Raw genomic sequence first — 17,696 nt, forward strand, 5'->3', positions numbered from 1 at the left:
CCAAACATCTAGAATAGTAGCAAGAGTACTGTGGTGCTCAGTAAATGTTAATTTCATTTTATTTTTCTGCCTCTAATTTTAAAAGTAATTTATGCACATGGAAAAAAATTTGAAGAATACAGTAGGTAACAAATTCCCTACTGCTAAAGAGTTAAATAACTAATTCCATCATCTTTCATAGCAAGGAGTCAATAAAAACAAGTAATATTTAAGTAGGTAATAATTATTCTAAATTATAAAATCAGACGAAAGAGTAAGTGAACTTTACTAGAATTATTTTATAGATGCTCCTCAACTTACGACAGGGTTATGTCCCGTCGTAAGTTGAAAATATTGTAATTTGAAAATGCATTTAATAAAATTAACATACGAAACACAGCTTAGCCTAGCCTACCTTAAAGGTGCTCAGAACACTTACATCGGCATGACTGACTGGGAGCTGTGGCTCAGTGCTGCTGCCCGGCATTGTGAGAGAATGTCATACCACATATTGCTAGCCTGGCACAAGTTCAAAATTCAAAATTCGAAACACAGTTTCTACTCAATGCATATCACTTTCGCACCATCATAAAGTCTAAAAATCACAAATCGATCTAAGTTAGGGATCGTTTGTATTATGATTATTCTATTCTAAAGAATTAATAGTTTAAAAGATTAATCCATGAAACAGGCATTACCTGATAGGTGGGATAATCCAAGTCTTCTTACCTGAATAGCTTCCACTTTAGCGGTCCATTCTCGAGCCTTTTGTAAGGCTTCTTTCAAGGACAACACATTGGGTAGAAAGGCTGGAATGTTCTTGGCTTCATGCACAATGCTTTCTAAACTTGCCACACTGTGCCTCGGTCTAAAAGAACAATAAAAACAGAGTAGGATGCATGAGAAATCAACATTTAAGTAACATTTCAGAATGTTTAGAGAACTTTCATTTACATGATTTCACTGAATTCTTACCACAATCCTATAAGGGAGGCAAAGCAGCTAGTATCTTTCTTTTCCATCTTACAGATAAGAAAACTTCACAGATAAGAAAATGTATAAACGTAAGTTTATAATAAAATAAAATATAAATTTTTATGGATAAGAAAACTTTAACTCAAAGAAAAGTTATTTTCCCCGGTCATTTAGTGTAATAAAGGACACATCTGAAATACTGATTCAGAATGAGGGTCAGATCCATGATCTTTTCACTATACTAGACTGCCTCTACTCTACTTGTCTACAGTACCTGAAATTGTCAGAGATGCACATTGGATAGCAATATAGAAAACAATAGACTAGAAATCCATTAATGTTGACAATGTACATTTACTTAAACTACATTCATTAACATTAGTTACACAAAGATGAATAAAGCATAGACCTTATCCTCAATGAATCACAGTAGAAGATAAGAATTATGCTTCTACTGGGAACTAAAACCAAATTACTATAAACTCACTGTTACGGGAGGCAGTGATTAATTCTGCCCAGGAGAGTTGAGAAAGGCTTTGAAGTAGGCCTTATATTAGTATGATTCTGTCCAAACGAAAATATAATGAACAAAGGCATGGAGAAACACTTGAAAAGCATTCATGGTTCAGTTTGCGATTAGGGGGTGATGTGGAGGGTTGGAGGCAGGGGATGGGTGGAAAAAGAGTGGGGCAGGAAAAAGGAATTTGGCAGGAAGAAAGATGCAGAGTCTGAGAGCCATGGACTTCATCATGTAAAGCAATGGGAAGGTACTGAGGCTGAAATCGTTCATCATCCACGAATCCTACTATGTGTTAGGCACTGTTCTAGGTCCTGGAAATTGCTCATGAGCAAAAATGACAGTCCTTGCCTCATGAAACCTTTCATTTCTTTCTTTTTTGAGTCTCGGGGTCACCCAGGCTGAAGTGCAGTGGCGCAATCTCAGCTCACTGCAACCGCTGCCTCCTAGGTTCAAACGATTCTCATGCCTCAGCCTCCCGAGTAGCTGGGAGTACAGGCATGCGCCACCACGCCCGGCTAATTTTTTGTATTTTTAGTAGAGACGGGGTTTCACTGTGTTAGCCAGGATGGTCTCCATCTCCTGACCTCGTGATTCTCCTGCCTCAGCCTCCCAAAGTGCTGGGATTACAGGCGTGAGCCACTGTGCCCAGCCTCACGAAACTTTTTAATCTTATGAAGATTATTCATAAGGAGTTTATGATGCTCTGTGGTAAGTGTAATGATAAATCAAAGTAAAAGTGCTATTGGAATACATACTAGGAGAACCTAATTGACTTGGCAGGGAAAGAAGACTTCCCAAAAGTGATGTCTAAGCTTTCTCATCCTTTCTGAACAAGACTTAATCAGGAAAGCTGGGGCCAGGGGCAGGGTAAGGTTGGTAGAGGTACACCACAGGAGATGGGCTGAAAATAAGAGTGCTCCACAGGAGAATAAAATAAACATGCACAAAGATGCAGAGAAAGAACACAGATGTTTGAGGAACTGAGAGGAAAAATCACAATGTTTGGAACATAGAATACAAGAGGAAGAATGGCAAGAGATAAGACTAGATATATAATTAAGCAAGAGGCTAGATGACAGATGGCCTTATAAATCAGGTTAGGGAATTTGGACTTCATCCTGAGGGCAACAGAAAACTAGAGAAGGATTTAAGTAAGGGAGTGAAAGTTACACCTGTATTTTAACAAAGTACTAGTGGCAGTATAGAGAATGAATTAGAGAGGGGTAAGACCAGACAGAATCTGCTGCTGTGATCTAGGCAAGCTACAACAGCAGCCTGAGTGGAATGAGAGAAAAAGAAGGAATAATCCTACAAGCAGTCCAAGTGAAAAGATTCTTTTCAAAACAGCAGAGAGAATGATATATCCAAAGTACTAAGACAAAATAATTGTCAACCAGTAATTTTACATCTATCGCAAAAAAGTCCTTCAAGAATGAGGGTAAAAGGCTGGGCACAGTGGCTCATGCCTGTAATCCCAGCACTTTGGGAGGCCGAGGCAGGCAGATTGCTTGAGGTCAGGAGCTCAAGACAAGGCTGGCCAACATGGCGAAACCCCATCTCTGCAAAAAATAAAAAAATTAGCTGGGCATGGTGGCATGCACCTATAATCCCAGCTACTCGGAAGCCTGAGGCACGAGAATTGCTTGAGCCTTGGGCAGTGGAGGTTGCCATGAGCCAAAATGGCACCATTGCACACCCCAGCCTGGGCAACAAAGCAAATCTCCATCTCAAAAAAAGGCAGGGTGGGGTGAAAAAGAATGAGTATAACATAAATCCACGTGCAGACTTAAAAAAAAAAAATGAAAGAAAGTGAGAAGCACTGGGGAAATATAATCAACATGACTGAGTTTGAGGATAAAGAAGAAGGGAAGAGTCAAAGCTAACTACCAAAGTACCTGCTTGTTCAAATGAGTGAAAGATGGTATAATTTAAAGAATAAAGAAACAAAGGAGGAGGCTATGAGAAGACATTAATGAGTCCAATTTTGGATACAGGGACTTTCAGGTATCTGTGGGACATCCCCTGGAATTATCTAACAGGCAGATGATATTTATGAAAGAAATCTATATTATAAATGAAGATTTAGGAGTTACTCAGTATAAAGAAGGCAAACAGAGCCAAGAAATTAAATGAAATTTCCAGAGAGACTGTACAGAGTGAGAAAAGAAAGGCATCTATGCCAGAATCTCAAGGAAAACCATTATTTTAGAGGTAGAGAGAAGGCCAAAGGCAAAGAAAGAATCTCGAGAAAATAATGGTAAATAGTTAATAACCAATACTAAAGAGATCAAGAAGATTAAGGCTGTGTTTCAGAAAGATAATTCTGACAGAAGTTAGAAAAGAGTCTAACTCCCACTATTTCCACCAACCACATAATCCTCTATTTCTTTACCAGTTTTACTTTTTTCATGACACTAATTATTTGAAATTCATTCATTTATTTCTCTCTCTCTCTCTACTAGAACGGTAGCTCCATGAAAGCAGAGATCTTTGTGTGTCTTGTTCACTACTGTCTACATAGCATTTAGAAATAGCACCTGGCATGTAGCAGGTTCTCCATCAATACTTACCAAACTCAAATATCAAGGTAAAATATAAGAGGACTACAACTAGGTCAGTGACAATGAATTTGAAAGAGAGATATGAAAGACATGTTGGAGACAGAGTCATCAGAACCTGGTGACTGATTAAATATCGGAGACCGGGAAAACAAAGTTTTTAACTATTATTACCAACGAAATTTCATTTGGTGGCCTACTACCAGGTGCATCACGTATATCAAAATCATAGTTTTACATTCCAAAGTTATTTAGCTTTGTCCACTTAATATGTCCCCACCTCCTGGAACTGTCATTCGTCTGAAGACACTGAGTAATATGAACAGTTCCAATAGGAAAAGCTATGAATAAATTTTAGTATGTGTTCTGCATGGCATCTGGATAGCAAAATATCCAGTGTACACAGAGGCTTCTCAGAGCTGTGCTAATTAAATCACCTAAATATTTTCTTACCAAAATGCATCCAAAGTAAGTGGCTGGCAAAGTAGTTAAGTACACAGAGGTATTGAAATGAAGTGGAAGATACTTTAAATTTCAGTTGTGTCACTCAGTAACTACGTGATCTCTCCAGGCACCCCAGTTTCCTCATCCTCACAATAGAAATTATATAAATATTAATCTTAGCTGCTAGAGAAATGCTTTCACAAGGACCACCGTTAATTATCAGCCAAATTTGCTGACATACAGTCAGATATAAACACTTTATTTAAATCTCATTAAGTCCAATGGGGTGCTGATGCTAATACAGCCACTCAACATTCTCCTCCTGCCTGATTCTCATCTCCCAATACTTTTCGACATGAATCCTCCACTCCAGGGAAACCCACTTATTTTCTGTCACGTGAACACGCCCTAAATATTCCTTAAACTCAGTTTCTGAAATTTCTCTTACCTCCCTTCCACTTCAATCCTACTCATTCCTCAAGGCTCTACCTAAGTTCTTATTTTTCTCTGAAGCTTCTCTACTGACCACCCAAGCTCACCATGATCTTCCCCCTCTGAATCCCTGTAACATTTTTCCTTACCTTTCAGTTAACATTAATAAGGTACTACAATGAGCTTTATACTTCTTACTTCCTAACTATAGTATCACTAAGCATAGGCTCTAAACAAAATACTACTTTGTATAACATGAAGTACCTAACAAAGTACTCTGCACAATAGTTTGCACATATTTGAAACGGTCTACATGTAGCCCCATTTGATAACTTAGCGACTGGCCAGGGAAGGCACAGAACATTTAATTAAATATTTAATGTCATCACAGAAAACCAGTTGTCGGAGCCAGACCCAGGAGAACCCACTCTCCACTCTCTAGCAACGCTACCCCATGCGTGGGTCCAGACACAATGAGGTGCTCTGAGGGTTGAAGAAGGCATGGCCTGTGGGCATTCCTGCCCAGCAAGAAACTCTCCAGCTTGTCTGTACCCACTGCCACTGACCTGCACCTCTCCGGGAGCTGCACCTCTCCAGGAGCTGCCTGCCAAAGCAGGGAGAGAGGAGAATCTCCCGGTTTCCTTCAGGCCCTGGATCATCAGGAAATACCTTTCCCACCTACACAACTTAACTAATGCTACTTATACGTTAAAATCCTAAACGCAAAAAAAAAAAAAAAGTCATTTAATGAAATAAGCTTTTAAGTTCCTTCTTCCCACTCTACCTTCTGACTTAGTTGTTAAAGAGGCAACTGTCACCAAAATGTGTTCACCTTGCCTGTAGGCAGACCTTAGCCTTTTCTTCCCATCGTTCAGAGACTGTAAGGAGCTCCTGTAGTTCAGCCATTGCTTTCTCCACAGCATGGTGGGGTGCCAACCCTACCCCAGAGTCTATCAGCTTCTTCATGACATCCAAAGTGACTTGTTGCGGATCTGATAAGGTCAGTCTTACTTCGTCCAACCACCGAGCCTGTTGTAGCTCTTGCTTCAGTCGTGGTAATTCAGGGAGTTCCACATAGAGACTAGAGCCCATATCTATCAACATCTGGAGTTTGGAAGAATCTGGGGTTTCATCCATCATGGCCTCCTGAGCACGTTCATGAAACTCTTCCACATCATCTAGCAGATTCTGAAAAGGTCAAAAGAAATAAAAATCAGAAAAACAAATTTAAAACATACAAAAGAGTATGAAATAGACATAGTCAAGGCAAACTATCAATTCTAGACTCTTATAATCTCACCATCAGAACACCAAATATTCAGATATGACAGTTAAATTAATAAATATGCTTTTGTGTAATTACTTCTAGCTATTCTCCTACTTTTAAAATATAGTTGATTCATTCAATAAATATTTAATGACTGCTGACTTAGATGCAGGCACTTTTCTAGGCACACAGTATTAAAGAAGACATAAAATAGTCCTTGTCTTCAGAGAACATACATTCTAATGCAGATGACCAGACAGTGAACATAGGAATAAAATGTTTCAGTTAGTGTCAAGTGCTCTGAAAATAAAATAGGGCAGCACAACAGAGAATGACCAGAGTGGGGAAGGGCATATTACTTAGTAATGTCATTGGTAGTCACAGAAGACAAACTGAAACTAAATTGAGGGTTGGGGAGGAACTACAAGAGGATCTGAAGGAAGAACGGTTCGGGCAGGGCAAATAATAATTGCAAACGCTTTTAAAGAAGAATGAGCTTGGTGTGTTGCTGCAAGTGGATGATGATGGAGAAATGCTGTTAAAAAATAAGCAGAGGTCAGACTACACAGTATCTTCTAGGTTACAATGAGTTTGAATTTCATTCAAATGGCTTTGGGGAACCACTGGAGAATTTTTACCATAGGGAAGTGAGGTGATTTGATTTAAAATTTAGATTATCATTCTGGCTACCAAACAAAAAATAAAATGTCAGACGAGCAGAAGAAGGGAAAGCAGCTGAAAGGCTGTTGGGAGTAATCCAAGGGGCACATTCCAGTGGTGTAGAGCATAGTTTAGGCAACGGAGAGGACAATAAATGGTTTCCTTTGGGATATATTTTGGAGGTAATAGCAGCCAGCACTTGTTTAAATATTGAACACGGGGTATAAGGGAAATAAAGAAATCAAGGAGTTTGATTCACTTGGTTCATTAAAAGGCGTGGTGGCTCATGTCTGTAATTCCAGCACTTTGGGAGGCCAAAGCAAGTGGATCGCTTGAGCTCAGGAGTTTTGAGACCAGCCTGGGCAAAATGGCAAAAACTCGTCTCTACAAAACATACAAAAATTAGCCAGGCGTGGTGGTATGCACCTGTAGTGCACCAGCAACTTGGGAGGCTGAGGTGGGAGGATTGCTTGAGTCTGGGAAGAAGTTACAGTGAGCCGAGACCATACCACTGTACTGCAGCCTGGATGACGGAGCCAGACGCTGTCTCAAAAAAAAAGAAAAGAAAAGAAAAAAAGCCTTTAAGATGCCTTTTAGTCCACCAAATGGAAATCCAGAGTATGCAGCTGGACATACAAGTCTGCAGGGAAAAAAGGCATCCAGGGCTGGAGATGTGGGATTGAATCAACAGGATATAGGTGATATTTAATGTCACTGGGCAAATAAGGTATCAGAAGTGGGGGCACCTGAAGAAAGGGCCGAGACTCCTAATATACTCCAACACTTAGAAGTCAAGTCGAAGAGAAAACAAGCAGCAAGGAAGACGTAAGAGAAGAAGAACTGCCAATGAGCTAAGAAAAAACCCAGAAAGTGTGGTGTCACCGGGGCTTAAAGAACAGCATTCAAGAAAGAGTAGTCAACTATCAAAATGCTCTTATGAAATGGAGTAAGACAAGAACACAACTGACCATAGATTTCACAAGTTGATAACCTTGATAAAAACTATTTTAGGCCGGGTGCGGTGGCTCATGCCTGTAATCCCAGCACTTTGGGAGGCCGAGGCGCGTGGACCACTTGAGGTCAGGAGTTTGAAACCAGCCTGCTAACATGGCGAAAACCCATCTCTACTAAAACTATAAAAATTAGCTGGGCATAGTGGCCCATTCCTCCAATCCCAGCTACTCGGGAGGCTGAGGCAGGAGAATCGCTTGAACCCAGGAGGCAGAGGTTGCAGTAAGCCGAGATCTCGCCACTGCACTCCAGCCTGGGCGACAGAGCGAGACTCCCATCTCAAAAACAAAAACAAAAATAAAAAACACTATTTTAGACACTCTACCCACCCCTCAAACACAAAAACACCCCAGACTATCAAAAGATCATTAACTATGGAGATTAATATATTTGATACATACTTTTAAGATTTTACATATTCATTAAGCGATCATTAAGCTTTTTAAAAGCTCACGTATTATTAACACTGATACATGCAGATTATTTTAACTAACTTCTTGCATTTCAATTACATCTATGTTAAATGGGGGTTCTGAACTAAAATTAATATAGAAAAAAATAATTTCATACCAGCCTTAGTTACAGAATTTTAAATGGGGAATAATGGCTAAGAACAAAACCAAAAAACTGCCTACTAAAGAACCTCAAATAGCAGCATATATGTGAGAGAAAAAAAAAATCAGAGCAAAAAACTAGTTTAGATATACCATTCTGTGAAACCCAGAACAGTGGACCATGTCACAAAGGACATTACCCAAAAAAAGGATGTAATACTCCACCTTTACTTGCCGAGCTTGGCTGATGACACACGGAAGACTAAAAAGTTGTTGGACAAAGGCCTTCAATTCTTCCACTGTCAGTTTGGTCCGAGTCCTCCCACTATCTGGGCTCTGTCTGATGTGAAATAATATTGAGATATAAGTAAGAAAAATTCAGTCATTCTGATATCAAAAGGGCTCCTAGTCTCTTCAGAATTCAAACCTAAGCAATCCTAGAATCCCAGTGTTTGAAGGATAACACCACAATGGTGACCACTTCAAAACAGTTGAGTTATTCAGTTAATGACTCAAAGATTCAACTCTCCAAGTTACAGTTCCTTCGATCTACAAGTATTAAACATTTCAAACATTACATAAATTCCTCATAGTTGGAATATTAAGTTCATTGATAAAACTTAATACTGTATCTCAAGAAGGTTAAAATGTGAAAGAGCCTTTAACCCGCCTTAGGTGACAATGAACCCTCTGAAAGTGCTTCAAAATTTTGTGTGTACATGATTTTTCTAAGAGGGTTCCTAAACTTTTACTAGTTTCTCCAAGTGGGGTCACTGACCCAATGACAAGTTAAGAGCTGCTGATCAATGTCTCTAAGAAGAGTTATCTAACAAAATGGTAAATAAAAAATTTACAAAGTAATTTAAAAACCCAATGTGAACTGCTAGAGAAAAGCCATTCAGACAGAAAAAATGTGTTGGAATTACTACAACACATTTAAATACCACAGAAAATTTAATATTTATGAATTCCATTATATCAAGGGTCCTCTGCATCCATCAAGGTTACCCTTTGCTGCCACCTGCCTTCAGCCTACAGTTTCTATTTGTTCATTTACAAATATTTATTGCACAACTGTGTGCCAGGCATTGTTCTAAGCACAAGAAATATGGCAATGAAAAAAAAATCCCTGATATTCTAGTCTTGTGTACATTCTAGTAGGGGATGGGGGAGAAAAGACAGATAATTAATAAAATAAGTAGATTAGTGTATCAGAAGGTGATAAAGCTAGGAGAAAAACAAAGCATCAAAGAAGGGTAAGAGGATTGCAATTTTATAAAGGCTTGTCAGAAAAGCCCTTGCCAACAAAGTGACATTTGAAAACAAAGGCTTCAAAGAGGTAGGTAAGGGAACAAGCCACCTGGATATGGTGGGAAGAGAACTCCAAGCAGAGTAAAGAGAGAGCATGAAGTCCTAAGCAAAAATGTGCCTGCTATGTATGAAGAACAGCAAGAGAAAGAACACTGCAGGCTGGAGCAAGAAAGAAGGGAGAATAGTAGGAGATAAAACTGGAGCATTACTGGGGAAGCAAGAGACATGGCCACAAGAGGTCAAAGATAATGTACGGCTTCACAGGCCAGATAAAATTTTGGTTTTTACTCTGAAAGAAACAGGAAAACACTGGAGAATTAAACTCTTCTTAGGTTTACCTGTGTTTCTGCTTTTTGCTCAGAAGCAGCTGAGCCACAGAAGCACAGGTCTCAGCTTCTTTTACAGCATCCCTGAGTTTTCGAAAGAGATCATTCTCTGGGTATTTCCTATCCTCAGCATCTTCCAGCATTACTCGCAATTCAATCAAATCTGTAAAAATTTAAATAAAGAGCCATATACAATAACCATAGACACAAAAAGCCATTCTAAAATCTTCACCAACCTCACTCAAGTGAGTCCCCAACCTACTTGTAGAAATATAATAATTAGTAGAAACAAACAGCTGTGAAAATCTCACCAACACAATAACAGCTAACAACCAGGTGCTCATTTATAATCCCTATAGACAGTTTCTCTCAGGTAAATAAATTTCTCTTTCCAAAGAAGCCTTCAGTGTCAGTCTTACTGGTAATAGTGGGTTCCCAACATACATAATAAATTTACTGCAAGTCAGATGTCCGGCCCATTTTATATCAGCTTTTTCATTTCAAACAAGATTCTCAAATAGAAAATTAAGTCTATATTCAATCAACCCATTAATCTCAAATCTCATAGGAAGCCTAGGATTTTTCTTTTATGGAAGGAAAAAACATAAAACGAAAACAAAGCCTCTTTTAAAGTGACAATCAATTCAGTATATGCATACAAAAGAAGGAAATTTAACCTTTTTTGTGGTTGAAGTTAGCAGACAGTGCTTCTGTAACACGACTGACCCAAGTGTCATAGGACTGTGCCCTGACTTTTACACCATAGAGCAGAGAAGGGAGGTCTTCTAATGGGTAGCGATATCTACAAAAAAAAAAAAAAAAAAAAAAAAAACCAGAAATAAAAACCTCAAAAACCAACAATAACTTAAAAATAAAGTTTTAAATATAACCAGCTTAAGGAAAATACAATGGCCAAGGGAATGGGATCTTAGTTCACATAAAGAGAAAATCAAACCAGCCCACACTTTTTAATGCAGGGAGACAAGGAACATGTGAAATCAACGGATAAACTAATTTCAGCTGCCAGGTTTAGGGCCAACTTTAAGGGACTGGTCTTCAAGCCTAGAAGTAGACAGAGAAGTTGAGAAGTCCAGAGTAAAGGAGTGAAGTAAGGGAATAAGTAAAAATAACATTAAAACTTGGTTTTAAAAAAAGGTAATGGAAGTTTTACAAAATACTTTTGGATACCTAAGACATTTCTTCTGCATGGGGCAGGGGCACAGATCAGTTGGATGGTAGAGACATACAAGCCGCTCAGGATTACAGGAACATGTGAGAGCAGAGAGAAAACATGTGGTTCTGCATGCTGAACACTGCCGCTCATCATCAGGAACAAGTTCAAACACTTCTTCTTCTGACATCAGGACACCCTGAAATATAATTTATTTCACTAGATCAAGTCTTTCTAGTCTTTAAAGCATCAAAAAACTTAAGTTACATTTTTTTCTATAAACAAATCTCTGACTTAAAGGTATAAACATGAAAGGTACAATGGCACAACATCAAAATACTTCCTAAAAGTAATCATTGCTAAATTTTTTTCAATGGGCAAGATTAAAGTTTGGTATCTAAGGATGCACATTTGAGTGACAAAACTATAAAGAAACGTGGGCTGGGTGCAGTGGCTCATGGCTATCATCCCAGCACTTTAGGAAGCTGAGGCGGAAGGATTGTTTGAAGCCAGGGATTTGAGACCAGCCGGGGCAACAAAGTGAGCATCCCTACAAAAAAATTTTTAAACATTACCCAGGCATGGTGGTGCATGCCTGTAGTCCCAGCTACTCAGGAGGCTAAGGAGGGAAGATCATTTGAGGCCAGGCTGTAGTAAGCTATGATAGTACTGCTGCACTCCAACCCCAGCCGACATAGCAAGACCCTGTCTCTAAAAAAAAGAATGCGATTACCACAAAAGTCAAGACAGTTTTTTGAGAGAAGGGAAGAAAATTTTAATTGGGAGGCATTTTGGGGGTGGCCGGCTATACACCAAAAGTTCCTTCCAATTACATCCTTGAGCAAAATAAATCAGTAATCTATTATCCAAAACTAACACTGACATATACAAACATATGTAAGGACAAAGAAGTATAAAGTAAATTGTGCAAATTAAAATATAATATCAGCATGACATCAAAAAGAAAGTTAAGACAAATTCAGTATGCCAAGAACGTAAGAGCAGGCAGGGTGCAGTGGGTCACACCTATAATCCCAGCACTTTGGGAGGCCGAGGTGGGCAGATCACCTGAGATCAGGAGTTCAAGACCAGCCTGGCCAATATGGCGAAACTTCATCTCTACTAAAAATACAAAAGTTAGCCGGGCGTGGTGATGCATGCCTGTAGTCCCAGCTACTCAGGAGGCTGAGACAGGAGAATCACTTGAGCCCAGGGGGTGAAGGTTGCAATGAGCTGAGATCACGCCACTGCACTCCAGCCTGGGTGACAGAGCGAGACTCCGTCTCAAAAAGAAAAAAAAAAAGAATGTAAGAGCATATGAAGTGCATTTTACCAAACACCTCCATTTATTATATAACTTTACAGTTTCTGCTTACTTGATTGAGCAAGTTACTTGTAAACCCAATTCTGCAATAAGAGCAAACTCTCTTCATGTAAACAAGGTGGGAACCTGATAATTTATTCACTGGCAGGCACAATTCTGGTCTTTCATCATACACTGTTTTTGATATCAGTTTAATCTAGATGTCTGCTGGCCATATTCTCTTATCTTTCCATTTTCTTATACTGGCATTTAGTATTTTCTTTAAAAATTATTTTAACGTAAAAACAGTTTCAAAATGCATTGCACGTATTTCTTAGTTTATAAGAATTTACTCAGCTTCAGAACAACTGGCAAAGCTGTTCTCAAGGGAATGCTTATGTGGCAACTGAGACACTTCTGGCTGCTTCAAGAAATTTTATACCATTTCCCAAAGTGTACTCCAAGGATCGGATCCTAAAAGACACTCTGGAAAAAATATATTTTTTTTGTTCCAGGTGCCGTAGCTCACACCTGTAATCCCACCACTTTGGGAGGCCGAGGTGGGTAGATCACCTGAGGTCAGGAGTTCAAGACCAGCTTGGCCAACATGGTGAAACTTTGTCATTACTAAAAATACAAAAATTACCGGGTGTGGTGGCACATGCTTGTAACCCTAACTACTCAGGAGGCAGACGCAGAATTGCTTGAACCTGAGAGGTGGAGACTGCAGGTGAGCCAAGATCGCGCCACTGCACTCCAACTCGGGCAACAGAGTGAGACCCTGTCTCAAATAAATAAATAAAACAAAACAAACAACTAGGTAACATATAACTATGAAGGAAACGAGGCCAGGTGTGGTGGCTCACGCCTGTAATCCCAGCACTTTGGGAGGCCGAGGAGGGCAGATAACCTGAGGTCAGGAGTTCGAGATTAGCCCGGCTAACATGGTGAAACCCTGTCTCCACTAAAAACACAAAAATTAGCTGGGCAAGGTGGTGAACGCCTGTAATCCCAGCTACCCGGGAGGCTAAGGCAGGAGATTCACTTGAACCCAGGGGACAGAGGTTGCAGTAAGCTGAGATCGTGCAACTGCACTCCAACCTGGGTGGCAGAGTGAGATTCCATCTCAAAAAAATAAAAAGGAAACGTATGAGTCAAGATCACACTAAGTTTTTACACGATGGTCCTGGCGCTTACTAAGATGAGGCAATTAGGAAAGAAAAGTGGTTTGTGAAGGGTGGAGAGGAAGGAGATTTTCTATTTCAGATGCTGAAACTGAGATGATAAAAATCTAAATAGAAATGTGCAATACACATGTTGGAAACACAGATTACAAATGAGTGGCTGGACACAGCCTCTTTCACAGTGATAGTAATTCCTGTGTGTAATGTAATAGGAGGAAACTTTAAGAAGTGAGAACTGAAACCACAAGGTAATAGCTGAAAGACTTAAGACCCTTAGATGAGAATTCCAAGATAAACAGCACAAAATAACAACAATAAACAGTCAAAGGCTGAACCCTGCACACATTGTTGGGGATATAAGGAGAAAGAACTAGAAATGATGGCCAAATACAATCAAAGAGACTAAAAAAACAGTAGAGCAAATGTTAGGTAAAGAAACAAAAGCAGCAATATATAGTGCAATAAAGAGGTCATGGGGATAGAAGACACAGAAAGAAACCACTGGATTTTGGCCGGGCACGGCGGCTCACGCCTGTAATCCCAGCACTTTGGGAGGCCGAGGTGGACGGATCACAAGGTCAGGAGATCGAGACCACCCTGGCTAAGAAGGCAAAACCCCATCTCTACTAAAAATACAAAAAATTAGCCGGGCGTGGTGGCAGGCACCTGTAGTCCCAGCTACTCGGGAGGCTGAGGTAGGAGAATGGCGTGGACCCGCAAGGCGGAGCTTGCAGTGAGCCAAGATCGCGCCACTGCACTCCAGCCTGGGTGACAGAGCTAGACTCTGTCTCAAAAAAAAAAGAAAAGAAACCATTGGATTTTGAAATACAGTGTGTCACTGGTGAACTGTGAGACTTTCAAAAGTATGGTGGGAACAGAATGACAATGATAATGAAGGGATAAAGAGGACATGAGACTGCTGACCACGGGAAAACCACTGAAGATTCTTAGTAAAAGGTAAAATGAAAACTTTTCTTAAAATAGGAAAGACAAGTTCATAATGCAAAGAAAGGGCAGGGATAAGTAACTGGAACAAGGGCATAGGTGGAAGGTATGTTTAAAGAAGGGTCTATAGAGAAATTTGATCAAAGTAGCACAAAGAAACATGGTAGAGGATCAGGAGATGGGACATTCAAATTATCAAAGCACAAGGGAAATAATGCCCCATTCAGGTTAAATCTGAAATACTGAGGACATATCACAAAATCGTATTTCATGAGTCTCCACCAATGTACTTAAAATTTCAAAATTCAAAAGAAAGACTCTAGGCAATGAGAAAAAGAATCCCATTTTAAATAAATATATAATCAAAATAAGAATTTTAAGAATACAAGTATAGGCCGGGCACAGTGGTTCACACCTGTAATCCCAACACTTTAGGAGGCCAAGGTGGGTGGATCACTTGAGGTCAGGAGCTTGAGACCAGCCTAGCCAACATAGTAAAACCCCATCTCTACTAAAAATACAAAACTGGCTGGTCAAGGTGGTGCATGCCTGTAATCCCAGCTACTTGGTAGGCTAAGGCAGGAGAATCGCTGAACCTGGGAGGCGGAGGTTGCAGTGAGCCAAGATCGTGCCACTGCACTCCAGCCTGAGCAACACAGTGAGACTCTGTCTCAAAAACAACAAAAAGAGAACACAAGCATAAAGTGGCAATATTAAATAATGAAATACCACTATAACCTTATTAGAATGTCTAAAGTTGAAAAGACTATACCAAGTGTTGGTGAGGATATAAGGCAACTGGAACTTCTTATACACTGCTGGTGGAAATATAAAATGGTACAACCACTTTGGAATACAGTTTCATAGTTTTTTAGAAAATATTATACATACACATAATATACGATCCAACCATTCCACTCCTAGTATTTACTCAAGATAAATAAAAGCATATGTCCATGCAAAAAGTTGTACGCAAATGTCCAGAGCAATTTAATTTCTAACAGCCAAAAAATGTTAACAATCCAAATGTTCATCCACAAGTGAAAGGATAAACAAATTGTGGTACACCTATTCAATGGAAAACTAGTGTGCAATAAAAAGGAATAAAGTATTAGTACATGCAACAATATGGCTGAGTCTCAAAGTAATTATGCTGAGTGAAAGAAATTAGACCATAAAAGCACAAATTGTATTGGTTTGATTTGAATAAAATTCTCCAAAAAAATAAGCAATGAAAGAATAGTGGTTTCCTGGGGATTGGGGGCAAGAGGAGAAGAAGGTGGGGCAGGATGGCCAGGTGTGGTGGCTCATGCCTGTAATCCCAACACTTTGGGAGGCCAAGGCAGGAGGACTGCTTGAAGCCAGGAGTTTGAGACCAGCCTAGGTAACAAAGCAAGGCTCCACCACTACGAAAAATTTAAAAAATTAGACAGACATGGTAACACGCACCTGCAGTCCCAACTACTCCAGAGGCTGAGGTGGGAAGATTGTTTGAGCCCAGAAGTTTGAGGCTGCAGTGAGCTACGACTGTGCCACTGCACTCCAGCCTGGGCGACAGAGAGAGAACCCATCTTTCAAAAAGGTGGTACAGAGCAAGAAGGAAGGACCATATAAGGGCATGAAAAAACTTTTAGGGGTGATAGATATATTCATTATCTTGACTGCAGCAATGGTTTCATGGGTATATACAGAGTCAAAACTTATCAAATTGTACACATTAAACACATGTAGTTTATTACACATCAATTATGCTTCAACAAAGCTGTTTTAAAAACAGAGCAGAATATTAGGCAGAGAGGGAGGAGTGACATGATACAAAAACAGGAGGAAGCACGGTGTAAACCTAATGAAGCTAGCTAGCTATGTAGGAAATATTAGAACAGGCCAAGATGATGCTGAAGATACACATTTTCTCATATATTACCCAGTTCAATGTGATGATGCTTAGCTTATTCTAAGTATTCTAAATCCCAACCTTGGGGTTATTCCATCCTTCCTATTCATCAAATTACTTAAAGGGGAGGGAAAAAGATTAATTCAAACTGACAGTCTGTAATTTCCAGAAACATAACTTATTCAACAGAAAGCTCAGAAAAAAAAATGATTTAAATTTTCTTGTTTAAACAATACTGTATGTAGAAGATTTAAAATGTAAATATATACCTAAGAAATTCTGATAGGACTTGTTTTAAAAACCTAGAGATGACAAGATTCCTAAAACGTTTTTAATCTGGAGAAATCAATATGTCAATTATAAAAATATAAAATCTTCTCCAAATCAGTGATCTTTATGCTCAACTCCTAGGGGATAAGGGATGAAAATTCTACCTATAGGTTTATTTAGCATATCCCATAAGCAGTATCAAACATAGAAAATGTGCTCAGCAAACTCACCATCTGTACAACAGACTCTCTTAATCGTGTTTCTTCTTCAGTCATGAGAGTCAATTCTTTGCAGACCATGGCAGCCAGCCCCACATCTAAGCATTCTGGATCTGCTGCCATCTTGAAAATGAGTTCCTCGTGTGAAAAGACACAGTGGCGCCTTAGGCGTCGGTAATGATTTACACATTGACGTCCAATGGGCAACTGAAAATGAGATTTCCAAATTAAATAACTCGCTTATAACATATCCCAGCACAGAACCACTACTTACCCTCCAGGTCCTCCCTTTTATTAGAAAGAAGACAGAATACCAAATCCATTTAAATATAAAGAGGCAATATTCTATTAACTGTAAATATTAACCCTGTAAGACCCAGCCAGAATTTCAAAGGCTTTCCCACTGAAAATTCCCATAATCTGAGATGCTAAATTTCTGGCCTAAACTGCTAATTTTCTATTTATTGTATATCAAGAAGGAGTTCTTTGGTATATAACTGAGGCAGCAAACTCTTTTAGACCAGTTTAACATGAGCCTGCCCTTACAAGAAAAAGAAAAATATTGTAAAAATAAATAATTAAATAAGTTCAGGCCAAAAAGGGTTAAGTGGAAGTATTCAGCACTCGAATTTCCATAGAACAAAAAGAACAGATGTTATTAGAAGAAAAAAAAA

General features: G+C 39.3%; 1 protein-coding gene across 3 annotated transcripts in view; it reads right to left on the reverse strand.

Moving 5' to 3' along the window:
- Positions 1–17,696, reverse strand: part of KDM5A (lysine demethylase 5A) — a 118,047-nt gene that overhangs the window by 38,401 nt on the left and 61,950 nt on the right. For all 3 annotated transcript variants that reach the window (XM_008973823.6, XM_055095209.2, XM_063593252.1), the window contains exons 14-20: positions 17,035–17,229; positions 11,226–11,407; positions 10,715–10,839; positions 10,050–10,200; positions 8,626–8,740; positions 5,741–6,096; positions 709–847 (exon numbers count right to left, since the gene is read on the reverse strand). In XM_008973823.6, coding sequence (XP_008972071.2) covers positions 709–847; positions 5,741–6,096; positions 8,626–8,740; positions 10,050–10,200; positions 10,715–10,839; positions 11,226–11,407; positions 17,035–17,229 — 1,263 coding nt within the window. The remainder of the gene's footprint in view (positions 1–708; positions 848–5,740; positions 6,097–8,625; positions 8,741–10,049; positions 10,201–10,714; positions 10,840–11,225; positions 11,408–17,034; positions 17,230–17,696) is intronic.

The sequence above is a fragment of the Pan paniscus genome, chromosome 10 (genome assembly GCF_029289425.2).
Source record: "Pan paniscus chromosome 10, NHGRI_mPanPan1-v2.0_pri, whole genome shotgun sequence".
In the NCBI taxonomy this organism is placed as follows: Eukaryota; Metazoa; Chordata; class Mammalia; order Primates; family Hominidae; genus Pan; species Pan paniscus.